Source organism: Agelaius phoeniceus, chromosome 2 (genome assembly GCF_051311805.1).
Source record: "Agelaius phoeniceus isolate bAgePho1 chromosome 2, bAgePho1.hap1, whole genome shotgun sequence".
Classification (NCBI taxonomy): Eukaryota; Metazoa; Chordata; class Aves; order Passeriformes; family Icteridae; genus Agelaius; species Agelaius phoeniceus.
The window spans coordinates 31,561,354-31,578,977 of record NC_135266.1 but is presented as its reverse complement, the minus strand read 5'-3'; the positions used below and the strand labels follow the sequence as shown (position 1 = coordinate 31,578,977).

At 43.8% G+C, this 17,624-nt stretch overlaps 3 protein-coding genes across 14 annotated transcripts in view; 2 read left to right on the top strand and 1 right to left on the bottom strand.

Annotated features, from left to right (window-relative positions):
* Positions 1-44: 44 nt before the first annotated feature.
* TXNDC9 (thioredoxin domain containing 9) lies at positions 45-10,066 on the bottom strand. 6 transcript variants are annotated; one of them, XM_054627836.2, is made up of 6 exons: positions 9,932-10,036; positions 8,988-9,205; positions 8,027-8,243; positions 5,867-5,985; positions 3,744-3,998; positions 45-1,597 (listed from the first exon to the last, which is right to left on the bottom strand). In XM_054627836.2, the coding sequence occupies exons 3-6, from the start codon at positions 8,213-8,215 to the stop codon at positions 1,480-1,482; spliced, it is 681 nt and encodes a 226-aa protein (XP_054483811.2). In that variant the 5' UTR covers positions 8,216-8,243; positions 8,988-9,205; positions 9,932-10,036; the 3' UTR covers positions 45-1,479. The 6 variants fall into 6 exon arrangements, with proteins under 6 accessions (XP_054483811.2, XP_054483812.2, XP_054483814.2 ...); XM_054627837.2 differs by lacking the exon at positions 9,932-10,036 and adding an exon at positions 9,802-9,907; XM_054627839.2 differs by lacking the exon at positions 8,988-9,205 and having other exon boundaries at positions 9,932-10,066.
* LOC143693435 (uncharacterized) lies at positions 8,650-11,142 on the top strand. Its single transcript, XM_077174661.1, has 4 exons — positions 8,650-8,679; positions 9,062-10,150; positions 10,436-10,576; positions 10,733-11,142. Exons 1-2 carry the CDS (start codon positions 8,650-8,652, stop codon positions 10,028-10,030), a joined length of 999 nt encoding a protein of 332 aa, XP_077030776.1. The 3' UTR covers positions 10,031-10,150; positions 10,436-10,576; positions 10,733-11,142.
* EIF5B (eukaryotic translation initiation factor 5B) overlaps positions 10,583-17,624 on the top strand; it is a 37,609-nt gene continuing 30,567 nt past the window's right edge. For 6 of the 7 annotated variants that reach the window (XM_077173421.1, XM_077173422.1, XM_077173423.1 and 3 more), the window contains exon 1: positions 12,093-12,243. In XM_077173421.1, the coding sequence (XP_077029536.1) occupies positions 12,209-12,243 (35 nt within the window). In that variant the 5' untranslated portion in view covers positions 12,093-12,208. Of the gene's footprint in view, positions 11,217-12,092; positions 12,244-17,624 lie in introns of those variants that run through there. The other variant, XM_077173420.1, reaches the window with a different exon arrangement.

Here is a 17,624-nt window from a genome sequence, read left to right as displayed (position 1 = left end):
TCCACAACACCTAGATCTTCTTTGAAAGGATACAGTAGTCAACATTAGAATTAAAATAATTTTATTTCAATGTACATGAACAGAAATAAAATATAATTTTTTAAACTTAAAGAGATATATTGCTGGGCTGGCCCAATCACAAGTGTTCTCTACTACAAGGCAGCAAGATTGGCTAGACCCACTTCACTGCTACTTGGACCAACTGGGTTCAAAGTACCACCTCAAAAGGATCCTTCAGCACAAAGCAAACAATTTTTCTGAAAATGAAAAAGAAACCCATCAATGGTTCTCCTAGCCAGGAATTTTACATTGTGTCCAAGGAAGATCTCAAAAATTCTGTCCATCACTGAAGAACAGTACACAGTATGCGGCACTATATCTAAACTTAACGATCAAGGTTTCTCCCAAATACTTTTCTCTATTCTACTCTCTTGTACAAAGCATCTGCTATAAAATCCACACATTCACAACCACAGAATGATACAAACCCGTGAACAAGGCTGTTTTCAATATGCTTGTTGCTATGTGCTATTGCCTGCTGTATCAGCTCTGACATGCAGCATTCGTAGATGGTAAAAGGGCATTTCTCTTGGCCATCTATTTCAGAATTCACAGAAGTTATGACTGTTTTTACAACTTACAGTGCAATGCAGTTAATTTATTCAATGGCATGATATGGCACCATAAGAAAAGCAATTATTTGTTAAAATGCACAATTTTTTTACTAATACTTTTGTGGTGCTTTACTGATAATGTAAGTAATAATAAATATAAAAAGACAACTGGAAGAGGAACTTATAAAGAACAATCTTTTTTAGAAGTGATGTTACCTCCTTTAATAATGAAAAACAGAAAAAAAAACTTGTTAGATTCAATGAAAACAATAGGAAGTACTTCCTCACACAGCACAGTTAAACTGTGACCTCCTTGCCACATGATGTGGATGCCTAGATATTATGATTTAAAGGACTAAAAGAGGATTTAAAGAGATTTTTCTTCTATTATTTTAAGCAGCAAACGCTCTCAGATACGGTGTTCCCCAAGCCCCAGATTACTTAAAGTAGACTGTGGGGAAGCATTGCTATCTGGTCACCCTGTTTGCATTCTTCCTTGTGCATCTCCTTTTAGCCACTGAGACCGGATCCTGGGCCAGAGGGACCTTTGGTCTGACTTCATACAGCAGTTTCTAAGTTACTTCAAAACATTTCATAAACTTATACTTAAGACAAAGGGCTTAAGTTCATCATTTGCCATGTCATTTAGTTAGAAGGACTAAGATTTTCAAATTACAAATGACTTCCAAAAGAGGAAAAAAAATACTTAAGCTTTTTCCTGCTGTGACTCAGTTGTATAAAACTGTATAGAAAAATGAGAATTATGTGCAGATGTAATGAAAAGCAGTAAGCTTTATAAAAAACATTCTTAGAAATGTACCACGCATAAACAAAAGATGATTTACAAATATATTTAGCGGCTCTTCTAGTCATCATCAGAATCTGAATCATATATCTTTCCTCTGATGGTCTTCTTGTCCAGCTTTGTAAAGCTTGTTCCATATTTCTTTTGACTTTGAAAAGGTGGATCCATCAAGTTTCCACTACAGAAAAAGGGTAAGACAAGTTGATTAAAGCCATATTCATCCAGACAGTAAGCATCATGTCTAATGACCTGTTTCTACAGAAAAACACAGTTTAAGAGAACACAATGCCTACTTGTACCCTAAGCAGCACTGTGGTGTTGCTAGTATAGCACATCCTGGTCAAAATGGCCTGGATAACTCGAGTTAAAACAGGAGTGTGAAAGTAAACAGCACCTGTAAATGGAGCTGTAAAATGAAAAGGCTTTTCCTGCAAACTCATCATGCTAAAGACGACAGTCTGTCAGATTAACTGTAATTAGGGAATCACAGAGAGACTTTTCAAAACAGGTGAGGAAGCACCAGCACAAAAGAAGCTAAAATGTTGCTAACAAGGACTCTGGAGTCAGAACTGGGGTTTGCCAGAAGGCACCTTGTGCTATCTCTGCTATCTCTTCCCTGCAGGAACTCACACCTCAGAGTGCCCCCATGATCCTGCAGGGGCTCTCTCAGCAGGATGTGCATCCATGGGAATGGGCCTGTGTTCCCTGTTGGAAGCAGCAGGTTTCACATGAAACTGGAGCACCTACTTCTCTTCCAGCAGGGTTGTGCAAGGAGGGGAATCCCCTCTGGCTGCTCAGAAAAGGGTGTGCCCTGCTTTTGCTCACATGACCTGTGAGGGGTTTGCATCCAAGTGAGTGAGTGAGCGAGCAATTACGACAGTTGCAACCTTCTGCAATTAGCTATAAAGGGGTGTTTAGAAATTTGTAGTTCTTTACAAAATGTTAATACTCTTTTGCTGATATTAATCCTAAATATACAGCTCACAGATTGCAACTTAATCACATATGTTAACATACCACTTGAATCCTGATTTTGGGCAAATAATCTGATCTGAACAGTTTTTCCCCTAAATAAAGTATACCCTTTTACCATCCCACAGGTTGAAGGAAAAGAACTATTTCTAAGCTCTGAGGAGGCCCTATGCCCTTTTCAGGAACTCCAGAGAGAGGGAAGTGGGAACTGTTTCAGAACAGTTTGGAAATGTGGCTTGCATTGCAAAGCCAGGGTCTGCCAAAAGGAGCGAAGAACAAATTTCCCCACTCCACAAGGAGCTAAGAACAAATACACAGTACTAGTAGAGTCAAGTAGAAGTAACATTATGCCATAAGCCAATGAATCAGCATTTAGCAAATTCAGCGGTGCTTGATACAACTCCAGTGAAGGATTTTTCCCATAAAAGGCTGTTGCATCCAAGCTTTGCTTTTCACTGAACTGGGAAATACCAGTTGTTTTAAAATTGTAAGTTTCAGTCATTTCACCCAAAGTTCAACAGCTACTAAGCCAAATTGACTAGTAGTTTCTTTGGCTTTAAGATACAATACTTCTTGCCAAAATTTTACTTCATTAGACATTTAAATAAATTAGGTAATGAAATTTAAATTTTAAAAGTGCACTAAAAACATTCAAAACAATACAGCAAAATTAACCTAAAACGAGAGATGACACTTGAACCACGCTGGAAAGGAAAGCAGAATTTTGGTAAATAATTCTCCAGTAAAGTTAGGCAATTGTGGTGACAGATATGTTCTTCTGCCTTTTGTTCTGTAGTCTTTAACAAGGTACTTATGATGATTATATTGTACTGTTACTCAGTTTATTTACACTTATTCGAATTATTTTCCATTTTCACTACAGTTTGTTGAAGAAAAAGGTACATTCATGTATGTAATACTGACTTAGATGCAGTTTAAGGATGACTTGCTGAGTTTTCTCTGAAGTGGATGAAAAATGCTCAGACTTCACTGCATTGCAACTGTGACATGAAGCATCTCCAGATGCTATAGGGTTACATTACATACACAACACTGAAGCCATATCAGAGCATCACTGCTACTCCATACACCTCATGACAAGAACTGGGTTTATTTTTATTACTCTAAAAAAAGGACACCTCAACACTCATTACAATGTCTCAATACTTTGCCAAAGAGATTATCTTCTTTCCCTTGATGAAGCACACAGATTAAGTAACTATATTAATCTCTTACATGTCTTTTTTAGCATACAACATAATAAAATTACAACCTTTCAGATTCCCCTGTCTGCAAGGTCATTCTCTTTGTACTTAATCTGAAAACAAAGGAATCACAAAAGACTTAATTACCTGTAATTAATTACATCTGCACAGCCTAATCTCCATTCTAAGGTTTCTGTAGTGAAGTCATCAGTGTTACCAAGGTCAGTGAAGCCCACGACGTAGTCCTGTGTTTTCCCATCTTTTATTAGTGCTAGAGTGGGAATTACTTTGATGCGCAGTCTTTCGCACAAGAAAGGAGATTTTTCAGCATTTAATTTCAAGAATTTTGTCTCAATGTGCTTTTTTGCCAATACAGTCAAATGTTTGTCCATTATTTGGCACCTGTGGAAAAATTAACCCAAAATATATAAAGTGTTAGAATAAATAAGCTGACGAATATGCATTTGAGAGGAAGTTTGAAAGGAGCAGTAAAGAACTAGCTCTATCATGGTAATATAGACATTACCTCTGTAATAGAGAATTTAGTTTCAAGACAAACTATGTTTCAGAGGTAGCTGGATTTAATGACTAATAGTGGAACAGCTTGGAGCACCTCTACTGTATAATTATACCATCCCTTTCTCTAATTTCTTCCTAATTACCTTCTGTACACCTGGAAGCCTCACCCTCATTTCTGGAGGCCTGCACTTACTGATGACAGTTCTTTCTATTCTTCCAGCTCTAGCTTCACTGCCTGTCAACTGGAAAAATTTCTCTGTAGAAGATTTCTTCAGAGAAGTACTCTCAATGTGTTAGTGTTCTGGATTTTTGCAGTCACTACCTTCACAGCTGAGATGCAGTAACTCAGTGTAAGTAAAAAAAAGTGATTTGCACAGACTGCTTTGCACAATAGCGCTAAAGGCAAAAATACTTGGCTTCTCTGTTGCCATGGAATAGGAGTGAGCATACAACTACAGTTTCTCAGCCATGGGGCAGTGATGTGAACTCCCAAAATACTTGTCAGACCAGCGAGATTCATGGACTCATCACCTGCAATCTCAGCTTTCTGGATAGCCTTCTTGAAGTGGGTTGGCTCAGCTGCATGAACTCTGTGATGTGACTGTCCTTAAACTTGAGAGGAGAGCTGAACAGATCAAAAAAGCTGGACTGGGCAAAGATGAAAGCAACTTGATAAGGTGTTTGGTAAACCCAACACATGAGCTTCAACCTGTTTGTCAGCATGACACACTTTACAAAGCACTTTCTCAGTAGTTCTTTTTCCTGTCTGAGCCTACACACTTTGCTGATTCAAGAAACAAGAACCAAAACCTGTCCTAAGCTACTTTATTTGCAGTGATAGCCTTTCACCCTCTTGAGTAAAAACTAGCCAAACACAACTGCTTTAAACACGTAGGAAATGTAGGACACAGATACCTCACTGCAAAATCCAGCCTTAACCTCTTTCAATTTCTCACATGGAAGATTTTTCAGTTTATATTCTATAAGCTAGGGAGAACATAACACCTTTGGGGGGAAAAAAAACCCCAAAGAACCAAAACCAGGACAACTGGCTCCTCCTTCAATAAACTACTCTACTTTCTTACTGCATTTTAACAGAACACATTGAGAGACCCAGTGAGGAACAGCCTACAGCCCAGAACTTCCAAAATTCTTCCAAGGAAGTGGGACATCTTAGTTTGGGTTCCTATTCTGAGTCACCACATAGTCTCAGATCTTGGTGTCTCACACTCTAAAAAAAGTGACAGAATCACAAAGGCACAGGCACAAAGGGAAAGCAGCTGCAACTGATCCTTTCAAAGTAAAAGGTTAAATTCTCAAGATGTCTAGACAAGATTTAGGGCATATTTTCCTGTTTGCCAGAACCACCCAGATCTGGAGTAACCAAAGCCATCTTTTTGAAAAGCTGCTTTTGAATGGTCTACATTTACAGACCCAACTGCCTCAAACTAAATCAATAATGAAACACAGCACTCGCTCAAATACTGTCAAAGAGGTTAAACATCTGTGTTCTAATCAACTATGTAGCAGAATATGAATTGTTATCCAATCATGTTCAGATTACCTGAAGTGGAAAAATACATAAAAAAAAAAAATCAAATGTCTTGAAAAGTGACTGAGATTTATAATGAAGCAATGTGAATACTTCTAAAATGCTTGTTCATGACTGAGATTTGAAAGAACAAAAAACACATTTGTTTTTGTAGACATCTTTAAACAAAAGTTTCTTCAACACAGCTTAGTTACTATACCTGAATGTTGTATCTCTATAGAAATGGCAAACCACATTTTTACTTTCTTTGACTTCTTGGAAAAAGTCTCTCTCGCTTGGGATTTCTCTGTATTCTCCATGTCCTTTTGAAAGCCACTCCTTGAAAAACATGAGAGCAAATAATTAGTATGGAGGTTGTTAGTCTATCTGTGGTACAAACTCTACAGCTTTTAGAAAATGGAAGAGGAGGCCTGCAGTGAAAACCCATTTCATATGGTAGTGGAGAAACTAACTACTTCCTCCCCTTTAGTTTTGTTTTAAAGATACACAGATAAGGTCACCTTACTTATTTGTAAATACAAATCTTGTACAGAGCTACATAAAATTCTGCAATGCAGCCTCTCAGTAAGACAAGAGTGTTCAAAGAATACAACAAAAACTCTTAAAAAATCAGTGAGAGAAAAAGCCTACTAACTCATCTGCAACAAATGATGTTTACCTATCAAATATACACTGAAGGGATCTTAACATGAACCAGGCTCACAGAAAATCATGCAGAAAACACATGTGCACCATCAGTCATAACACTGATAGAGAAACAGAGTGTCACAAGCTAAAATTTAGCGGTAACTTCAATAACTGTCTGATTAAGTGTGCAAACACAGTTTCCAAAGAGCTAATCTTCCACATTTTCAACAAACACACTTAAAGGAAAAAACTCACAGCCTCTACATTACTAAAGAGTAATTGCAGTGTATTTAAACAAGTACAGGCTAATCTACATGATTAGAAATAGTGCAGTATGACAAAATTTGACAAAAACCTTAATTTTCCAATGGGGGGAAAAAATTTAGATGAATCACTGTTCTTAATCTTGCAGTTTTGTCTTAAAAAGGTGAAAGAAAAAAAACATTTCCAAGCGAACCAAAGATATCCTGTAAGCTAAATTAGGATAGAACAAAGACTCTCCTGAATATTGTATACATTAAAAATTCATGGAAGTATGAGCATATGAAGAAGTCATCATGATTCAAATCAAGAACTCAGTTATTCCTCAACAGTGATTATGCATTAATTCCCCTGTCCACAGATTTATTCTGGAATAGTGTGACAGCACAGTCCTTTTACTGAGCAGTATCCTACTGCACATTTGCATTTGAAAGCGTGTGAGAACAGTGATTTAAGCCCAAACACATGAAGAAGTTTCTGCATGAGACCTATCACATGTTCACATCCAAGGACATCTAAGTGTTATGACTTCTGAAAAAGGAAGACACTAGACTCAAATATAAACTGAACTTCTGAAGACAAGTGAATAGTGTGCCACTTTCTCTATTTCTGTCTTTACAGACCAAAGCTGCTGGCACTGTCTGTCCTCCAGCATCCCAGCCATGCCATGACATTTCACTGCATTCCCATTTCAAAGTCTGCCATCAGCTTTTAAGGACTCCATCACAGCCAAGATCTCCTTTCAGCCAAGCCACTTCTCCCCCACCATAATAAATTTCTTGTTTAGGTTAGCTTAGATGGAATAAGCTGAGAAACCTACAGCTTCCTTACTTATAATTCAGGTCTCACACCATATGTTACCAAAATTATGGTGTAAACTATTCGAAAAGAGCTCTGAGGGAGCATAAAGACCTCATTTGACATGAGGTGTCAGGTCCCAAGGGAGTATTTCTTTCTTGTAAGAGGAAATGAGCAGTCATTGGCTCAGAAGGAGTGTGACAAGTGATTCCAGCCTAGAAACAAGGAAAAATCCCATTTCGCCCTTCTACAAAATACCTTAACAGGAGGGCACATATCATATGCTGTAAGTAATAATCCAGAAGCTTCAGAAGGAAGACACTTCAGAAGGAGCCTAAAGCCTTATGGTTAGGTTGCCTACAGGACTTATGCTTCCAGATAGCAATGTTCAGTAAACAGGGACACACTCAAATCTATGTATGAAACTCCTTATCCTTTCCTTACTGTGACAATCACAGAGGTGCTTCTCTCCCCCTGTTAAAGAACACAAAGCATGCACACATGGACAGACACTTACTTTCCTGGATAATTTAAAATTAATAAACACAGAAGGGAGAGAAAGGGAAAAATCCACAAAACCAACCAAACAACCCCAAAACACTTAGTTCACATAAACAATTTCCAAAAATTCTGTTACACTCTACACATCAAGAGTCTGTACTACAGAAATTACTTGTTTCTGCTGCTGGCTCTTTTTTAGGGCCTCAAGCCTCCTCTGTTTAAGGTGTTCCAATTCATCTTCATCCATTTGGTCCAGCTTCTGTAGTTCAGCATCCAGATGTTCTTCCACAACCTTGGCTGACTGAAGTATTTCATTCTCCAGAACTTTTTGAAGGATATCAACAGAGGTATCAGCAGCCATCTTTAGAGGGAAAGTGGTCTCTTCAGAACTGTGGAAACAGTGATACAAGGAATTAACATACAAGGAATTTACACAAACAATTAAAACTCTGATCTCTCTTTGCTTGTAGTTCACACCACAAAAAACCAAAGTTCTCTGCTATCTGAAGACAGGAGTAGTTAGCAGATAGTTCTTTTCTTTATTGCAACCCACTTTGAAGAATACTTTCATGATGAACACAGATGGCAAAGATACAAATCAAGTCCTGTTATTTCGGCCCCAAAGGCAGCTACTGAAAGTGCACAGGAACCTAAAACTGCTTGTTAATATAAAGAAGAAAAATTCAGCAGTTCCAAAATGATGCTCATCCTGAGCCAGATGTACCTACTTTAACAAATATTCTGAAACAAGAAGATTCAGTTGGAAAGCTCCAAGCTGCTGGGGGGAGGTAAAGGATGCCTCAGAACAAGTCTAAGCAACGCTCAGTATGTAAGTTTGTGCCAGTAGTTTAAATGCAATTACTTTAGGCCCCTCAGGCACATTAACATATATAAATCTGAATTAACACTCCTCTCCTCAGCTACAAGAAAGACAAGGTGCTCAACAGCAAATGCTCTAGGCCAATACACTGCTTTAATTAGTTCCAGAAAATTGCCATTGCAAACAGCAGCCTATGGCAGCCAGCAAGAGGATTTAAAAGCCACTACCTAATTGCTGTGGAAGAAACACAGCCAAAATAATTTTCTGTAAAGTTCTCCCTGCCCAAACACATCAAAAGACACAGAATACTAACCAGGGTGCATGAAGTATTGTGAAAACACAATCGACTGTTCTCCCCAATAAACTTACACTGCAGAAAATTAACAGTCTGACAGTTCTGAAACAGTGGCAGTGCACAGTCACCCTACTGAGACTCTCAACCTGCTGACCACGGATCTGCGGTGCCGAATTTGCGTTCCAGGGTATTCTTGGCTGTATTTCAAAGCAGGCGAACTGCTAGCGTCACTGGTTCTGGGAACACCGTGCATACACAGGCAAGAGAAACATTTTAAGCACGGACGGGAGAAGCTCGCAGATGAGGGCAGCAGTGCGGGCACAGCGCAGCCCCAGCAGCGCCCGGCCCGCTGCCACGCGTGTCACCGCCGCACTCGCTCTGCCTCCCTCTTCCCAAAGCTGCTAACCACAAAGTCTGCTTGCCCCCCCACACTCCCTTATGTTTCCAGAGGGAATGTGAACCTTGCCGGCGGAGATCAGAGGCCAGCAGGTCTCCAGGCACGGGGAGCCCCTGCTCAGCTGGGGCGAAGGGAGGCTGCTCCTCCAAGCAATCAGGAGGGAAAGCAGGACCGACCCCCGCCAGTCCCCACTACCATTCGAGGTGCTCAGCGCTCTCCCGGCTCCCAAGCCGCGGAACCCCACATGCCAAGAGGCTTTTCCTACGGAGCCGGGAGCCTCGGCGCGGCCGGCGGGGCCGCGGTTCCGCCGCTCGGCCGGGAAGCGGCGCCGGGGTCCCGGACGAGCGGGGCGGCTCACGGCGCGGACACTGCGCAGGCGCCGCGCGCCTTCCTCCGCGGGCTGGCTACACACAGCGCCACAGACAATGCACGCACCCGGCTCAGGACGGACTCGCCAGGGGCGGGGCGCCGCCCGCCCTGCCCCGGGCTCGGTGCTGGCGGTGTCGCCGCCCGCGGCCGCAACCGCGACCCCGACCCCAACCTATTCCCGGCACCCGCCGCTCACCCTCCGCTTCCTCGCGCGCCGGCCGCGCCCCTCCGCCGCTATCGCGAGAGTGAGTGCAGGGCGCACCGCGCGCGCGTGGAACTCCCCCCGACGCGCTGATTGGCCGCCAAAGCGGGCACGCGCCCCTGCGGGAGGCCGCGCGCGCACCCGCGGAACTGTCCCGATGCGCTGACTGGCCGCGGGCTGGCGCCCCGCTGGCGCGCGTGCGCCCCGTGCCGGGTACGTACGCGTATGTGCGCGTGTGTGTCTGTGTGTATCTGTGTGTCTGTGTCTGTGTGTGTACGTGTGTAGGCCGCATCTGCGGGTGGGAGCCGCGGACTGGGGGAGTTCCACCCTCCGCGCCGCCGCAGCTCCGCCCCGAGGTGTCCCCGCCTCCGCCAGCAGCACCCGCCTGCTGGCGCCCTGCAGTTCCCTATCCCGCCGTGCTTGCGTGGGGCAGGGCTTGGCCGCGAGAGGCGGGGCAGGACACGCCCCCCGCCTCTAAGGCAGTTTCCTCTCCCGTAGGCTGCTCTGGACTGTGGCGGCGCCCGCCGCTGCTCTGTCGGGGATTCCTTCTCAGGGTTGGGCATGAGGTCCCGGCGGGCGTGTGGCGGTCGAGAGCGGCGGGGCCGGGCCCGGGCCCCGGCCCCGGAGCAATGACGTGAGGTAAGTCACGCTGCGGGGGCTGCGCAGCCCCGGCGGGCTTACCGAGAACCGGGCTGTGCCGGCAGCTGCGGCTCGCCGTCTCTTTGCTTCTTATGCAAGTGCGCTGAAAGATCCGCTCATATAAATAATGGGATATTAAAGCGTGGGTTTTTTTAGAAAGCAAACAGCAGCAACAACAACAAAAATCCCCAAACCACCAATCCCCCGAAAAACCCAAAACGCAACACACGTGTTCTGCTTTCTTCTTTCTTGGAAATCTGGCTCCTCGGTACCGAAGTGCGAAGACGGGGAAGGTGCGGTGGGAAGATAAACTCGGCCTTATCTGCAGTGGGCCGGGAGCATGGGTGGGAGAGACTGATAAGGAGCTACAGCTGTATAAAGGCAAAGGGAAGTAAGAAGTCAGAGTGCTAGGGAGCGAAGCAGTATGGCGCTGGGGATCCTGAGGCTGAAAGGTGTAGAGAACAGTGAGCCTTGCTCTGTTGACCAAAGGAGTTACGGTGGCAGGGTGATGACAACAACAGAACACGTGTAGCTCTCAAAGTCTATTAAATAAATACATGAAATGATGTCTGTGCTGCCTGTGAGAGTTGTTATTTCTGCTCCATCCTGCTTTGCTCCGGATGAAAGTGGCCACAAGAAGGTGAGGTCGCCCCTGAAGCCCCTCTGCCCCAATACACGGTGCTTGTTGCCTCGCTATCTCTGCGGACATCGGCCACCTCCTCCTGCTCCGGCGCTCCTGTGAGAGAGCGCAGCATCTGCTCCCTGGGCACCTTGGAGGGGAGTGGGAGGGAAAGCATTGTACACTGAGGAAATCTGGCAGCGGGGAAGGAATTACCGTACTTTAAATGCCTGGTGGGAGCTCCATTAGGTCGCTGCCATAAACTCAGTGCTGCCTCCTAGGCCCCCCTGCTAGGTCGAAGGCCAGTCACCTCAGGAGAGATCGTACGCTGGTTACACTTCGCCTACAAGGTAGGCGGGGAGGTGCTGGGGGTGACGGACCGGCAGAGCCCCGTGAAGGGCTGGGGGACGTGTCCCGGGCAAGTCCCGCACCAAAATGACTCCCTGGTCACTGTACTACTGCCTTGCTCCATGAAAAGCTCCCCCTCAGCCTCTTCATTCCCCCAGTTTGGCTTAGCTATCCCATTTGCCTCAAGGTAAAACTTTTCAAACGTGTTTATTTTGACTATCAGTCAGGTTTCATGGCCAAACGGGCCACAATCCTGCCAGGACGTCCTGGGGCCTCTGGAAAGGCAGGAAGGCTGGAGGGAAACTGCAGAGTGGGGGTATCAGTTAGCCATTTCGCAGGGCTGCCTGAGGACCGAGGGGGAAGCTACAAGATTCGTGGCGTCACTTAGGCGTTTCCGGAGGCTGCCCAACGTCCAAAGTGAGGCGAACAAAGCCGGTTTCTCGCGGCCGGTCGCTGTCCGGAGCACCCGAGAGCAGCCGGCGCCGGGCCCGTTCCCCCTCCGGCCGGCAGGAGGCGCTGGCGCGCGGAGGTCCGCGGCGCGGGCGGGGCGGGGCTGGGGGCGGGGCGGGCGCGTGCGCGGCGCGCGGCGGTGCCATATGCGCGGGGCGGTGCGCGGGGCGGCGCGCGGTCAGCGCTGAGGGGTCGCGCGCGCCGGTGCCGCCGCCATGGGCAAGAAGCAGAAGAACCGGAGCGAGGAGAGGTGAGGGATGCGGGGAAACCCCCTCCCATTCCCCCGTCTCGCCGCGGGGACCCCCGCGCCGGGCCGCCCGCGGCGGCGTGACACGGCCCACACGGCGCTGAGTCAGGCGCCGGGCCCGGCCGGGGCTCGCGGCCTCATCGCAGGCGGGGCGCGCCAGGCCCGGCTCGGCCTGGCCGTGCGTGTGTTTGTCCGTGAAGGGGCAGGCAGCTCGATTTCCAGCTAAAAAATAGCTGCTTAGTGCAATTGAAGTGATTCATATGTGGGTTTCTTAATTATTTTTTATCTCTCACTGGGCGTTAGTGCTATAGATCGTGCTGTGACACTGATATCTACATGTTTTATGTGCTTGCCTAATAAATGAAAATGATGGATATTTTAGTGGTTATTTGATAGGAGAGTCGCCTCTCTCCCTATATTCGTATCGTCGTGGACAATGCCCCATCTGTGAACTTTTTTGTGCCGAAGAGTTTCCTATGAAGGCAGCTGTATTAACCATATGGAATGCTGACCGAATGACATTATGTATATATATACACTAGCAGGAGAGAATATATTTTTACTTGTCACTCTAAAGTAATAATACAAAGAAACTATCAGTTCAAAGAGTGGTTTTAGTTTTTGATAGTGACAGGTAGTTAAATGAAAACTGATGTCTTTAAACGTGTATGAACTAGAAACTACAACGTTTTTTCTCTGAGACATTAAGTGTTTCTCCTCTGGAAGTTCTCCACATGACAGCTGTGTCACAAAATACTATTTCATCTCTAAGAATTTATTACTTAAGCATGTATTGATGCTTACTTAAGGCTGTTACTCTGTATCACATTAGGGTATAAACTGTTTCAGTTTCACCGGTCCTTTCTGGGTAGTGAGCGTTTTCTCAATGAGGTATTTTCCTTTCTGTCTGTTTTTCCTGATGCCTTTTGCCATACCATATGTGTTGCTTTCCAGTATCGTTACCAACTTGTTTCATGAGCTGTATTTGACAGGAATAGCTCTGGTGAGGAGGGACCAGCTCTGGTGAGGAGGTGAGTTGAGTGTGACTTGAGAAAGAAGAGGGAAGGGTTGGACATTTGTGCTCTAAAGGAAAGAAGACCTAGTGCCCGTCTTTGTACGCAGTGTGGTAGATGCCAAGTGCATGGAAGAGCCTTTGGGTACTGAAACTTTGCTTCTTGGGGCTGTTTCAGGGCTAGTGGCTGGTGAGCAGGGAACGCTTTGAGAGTCTTGGCACCTGCTGGATGCTTCGTTCTCTCTGTGTGTCTCTGCACATATTTTTCTGTGTGAATTATTGAGCACAGGCCTCTCTGGTGTGGCCATGTGAACACAAAATGTCTAAAAATGGAAGCATACCTTAAAGAAAAGGTCAAGAATTTCTTGTTGGAATAGTTGAAATCTTGAGAGCCTAATTATTATTACATCAGATCTTAATGTTGCAAAAAAGAAAGAATAATAGTGCAGTTACAGTAGTTGTGCTCCCTCTTGCCAAGTCCTAAGGTCAGTGGTTTTATCCTGGTGCTGGTGGTGAGCTGATACAGAGAGCTGTCAGCCTCAGGTGTCCTTCACTGGCTGCGTGTGATTGCTCATGGTTGTGGTTTCATCTTCCTCACTCTAGGATCCACTTGAGATCATTTTATGTGCTTGGTTATGTGACTTTGCTCCTCACTGGTTATTCCATGAAGCTCTGTGGTTAGCTAGCTCCACAGTACATCTGAATAAGAGGAAGGCACTGTGCATTAAATACTATTTCTTTCTTGTTTGTTACCCCTAAAGCCAATTTTGTTCAGGTCTGTGTTTCTTTTAGCCAGCGTCTCTCAAGTTGTGGGGCGTTCTGTGCCGAGTCTGTAGAAGCCATCTCTGTTTATCGCATGTGCCTGTGCCTGCTGTGTCCTGTCCCTTCCCTTCCCAAGGCCACTGCTCCCATTCCAGGCCTGTATTTCTCTACACTGCATTATTGTTGTGGACTTGTGATTATCTCATTCTGTGCAGTGACTGTTTGTCACTGATTCTATATGAAACTGTGCTTGCAGCATGCCCAGGTAAACAACAGTAGCACCAATGGGGCATAGGCACCTGGTTAATTGGAGAAATTGCTGTCACAGCTAAATCAAGGAGCAGTTGCAGGAGGTCAGGAGTTCAGCCAAAGTAAGCCTTGACAGGCTTTAGTCCTGAGGTCTTGCCAGTGCGGTACCGAGCTCAGTAATTGCTCCTAGCAGTGACAGCACTGTCACAGGGCTACGCGGTTATATGGCAGGGAGAGGGATGATGTGGGAGAAGAATACAAACAGGCATGTGTTTGGGAAAAGAGGACAGGATGGTTACACTGGCTGTGTTTTGTAGCAGGAGCTTTGAGGGATGGAAGTGAGGATGGACCTGGGAGGCCAGTCATGTTTTGGAACAGGTGTTACCTGCAGAGGTAACTTTCATTTTCTGGTGGTCTTGGTTCTAGGTGACATCCTTGTGAATGTCACGTTCCCTGAGAGAGAGGATGCACTGCATGTTTGCATCTGTGGCTTGAATTTGGACTTCCAAAATCCCCCATCAGTCTCCCCTCCATTTCTGGTAAAGTGAGAGAGGAATGGCCCTGTGTAATCAAAGGCTTCCAGTTGGATTTGCTTGCTGTGTCTTCAGTTCTGTGCCATATAGTGCTGTGCTATTTATTCCCTCCTTTTACAGTTATGTTACAGGTACAATCCCTTATATCTATCCTTTTTGGCTGCAGCTCCCAAAGTGTGTGGCAGCTTATGGGCACAACTTGTAGTGCAGAGGAAGCATGTGGGAAGGTGCAGGTGGTTATGTTTATGCTGTGAATATTTGAAAATTGATGGAAGGCGATTTTCTGCTTGACACACTGAGACAGATTATGTAAGGTACAAGTAATCTTTACTCTGCTTTTCTCCCCTCAGCCCCATAGCTTTGACTTCTGTAGTGGAGTTTCCTCCTCCCCTGTTTCTGCTGAGTATGGTAGTGGTCATACCAATAGGTATTAATGTGTGTGGGGAAATGAGGCTGAGGATGAATTTTGTCTCTATGTACTTATACCTGTTTGTATAATAAGACCCTGAGTGAGATGATAGCTGTGATGAGCAGGAAAAGAATGAAAAGCAAGACTGTAGCCTGTTATGAAAACACTGCAAATCTATACAACAAATCTATACTATACCAGCACCTCTGTTATGCCCTTCTGGAGCTCTGTTAGTGGCTCCTGCTGCTGTGCATCTGCCAATGGAGAACATATTTATCCAGAATGGTCAAACACATGGTGACTTTGTGGTGTGTTAGGTGCTTTCTAAAGGTGGAGAGTGTCTTGGGGAAAAATAGCTCCTAAGCCTGAGTAGGGAAGTTGTTTTAATTGTTTCCTCTTCAAAATTTTTGTGTTTGTGGTAATCACTCATTTCAAATGAAATTTTATGGCAAATATTTCAATAAAAATATGAGAAATCTGAGTTTTCAAGCTTTTCTAATTGAAGAGCAGGTTCTCTGATGTATAGTCTAGCTCCTTTTGGGAGGAGTGTTATGCTTTGGTTCTTTGATATGGTTGTAAGGCAGAAGGTATGTCAAGGTTCTATCCTACTGTCTTTGAAATTTAGTTAGGAATTTTTTTAATGTTTGTGAAGAAAGGCTGTTTTAAACTACAGAACTCTGCTTTGAATCTGAGCCTCAAATTGCTGCTGTAGACTTCCTAGTGAGTGTGCTATGTACTCTATGTTACAGATTATTGCTTGCCTAGAATATGGATCTTTCCCTTTGAAGGTGTTAGCTTTTCATGTGTTTGTCCTCTTCTCCCAGCTTTAAGTCACCTTCTTTTTCTCTTAATAGTTTTTCTTAGCTTCCAGTAGGTAGTATTTAGCTGTGTTTATTCTTCTGCCCTTTAATAATGTGACCTGTTGCCTAGGCATTCCACTCTGATCATTCATGCTTATTGCTTTGGAAATTACAGGTGCTGGCTGTGATTCTGCAGCCAAGAGCGAACACAGCTGCTAAAATAAGACTTGGAGTGCTCTTACTGATGCTGTGTATTTTATCTGGTGTTGTCTACTTGTCAGTCTGTTTGGTTCCTTTTCTATTAGTGTGTTAAGTAAAATCTTCTCAATGTTGTGTAGGGAAGTTCTGTGAAGGCTAGAACAGAGTTTGGAAACATTCTGTGCACCAGTGTCACTGCAAGTTATCTGCTTCTCAAAAATATTTCCACAAGCAAAAGTTTCTGTAGCTCCATCAAGGACAATAGCTGATAAACCCTTGAAATCCCTGTTTTTCCAATCTCATCTGGAAGATGGAAGATTTTGTACTGAAGGATGGAGTAAAATAATGCAAAATAAATTTGCCATTACAGAAATTTGTTGTCCTGTTCTATGCAAATGTATATTTCTGTTCCTCCCAAGCTTACAGTTTTTCATATATACAAGAAAACGATATATACTTGTTGGATTTTATTTTAAAGCAAAACATCCTTGTAAAAAGTCTGTAAGGATCATGAAATATTTACAGTAAGGGCAGCATAAACCAAAACCCACTACACTAGGGAGATTGTAAGAAGCAGCTTTTATTGTGGAAATCTTTATTCTTTTCAGTATCTTCATGGTGACATCTAAATCTCATGCGTAACTACTGTTCATGAAAAATATGACAATAGTACAATGCAATCCATCAGGAATTTCAGAACCTGTTGTTTCAGTTCTCTGAAGACTTCTGAAAGCCTAAAATATGTTTCTTTAAATACATGCTGTAAGATGAAGTATTGGTTTTAATTACAGTTCATGTAGGTGGGCATCATTTGCTCATTTGCTCTTCAGGATTATGGGCAATGTGAAGTGTAGTTCTGAGGTTGTTTTAAATGGTGTTTTTGTGATGTATTTTTATTTTATACAGTGAGCTATGTAGGATATGGAAGTTGTGAAACACTGAATTTGGTGGTAGTTTCTGTTGTCTTTGCACTTTTCTTAAACAAAAAAAAAAACCAAACTTGTTCAGGGAAGACCAAATGCTAGTTTTTTACTTAGTGTTTCATATTCCATGCTTTTAGTCATCTTATTCTCTTGAGATGTAAACACATAAACTGAACCATGAAAAGAAGCTTTTTATCTTGAAGTTTTGCTATATCTTTGTTTAAATGGGAATTTTAGGTTGTGGGGTTGTGGTTTGTGCTTATTTTTTTTTTCCTTTGGTGATTTTTTTTCTTCCGTTTTTGGTTGATTACTCATTTGGTTTGGTGTTTTTTCTTTTTTTTAATCTGGTTTATATAAAGGAGACTTCTTTTTCTAGAATCTGTTTGGGTTAAAGGTGTAGTTCTCTATCTTTTTCTTCAGAAGGTTTTGCTTAGTTGATAGTTATGCCACTCTTTTTCTCCAGCCAAACTTGAAAGAGAAGGCATGACTCTTTAATAT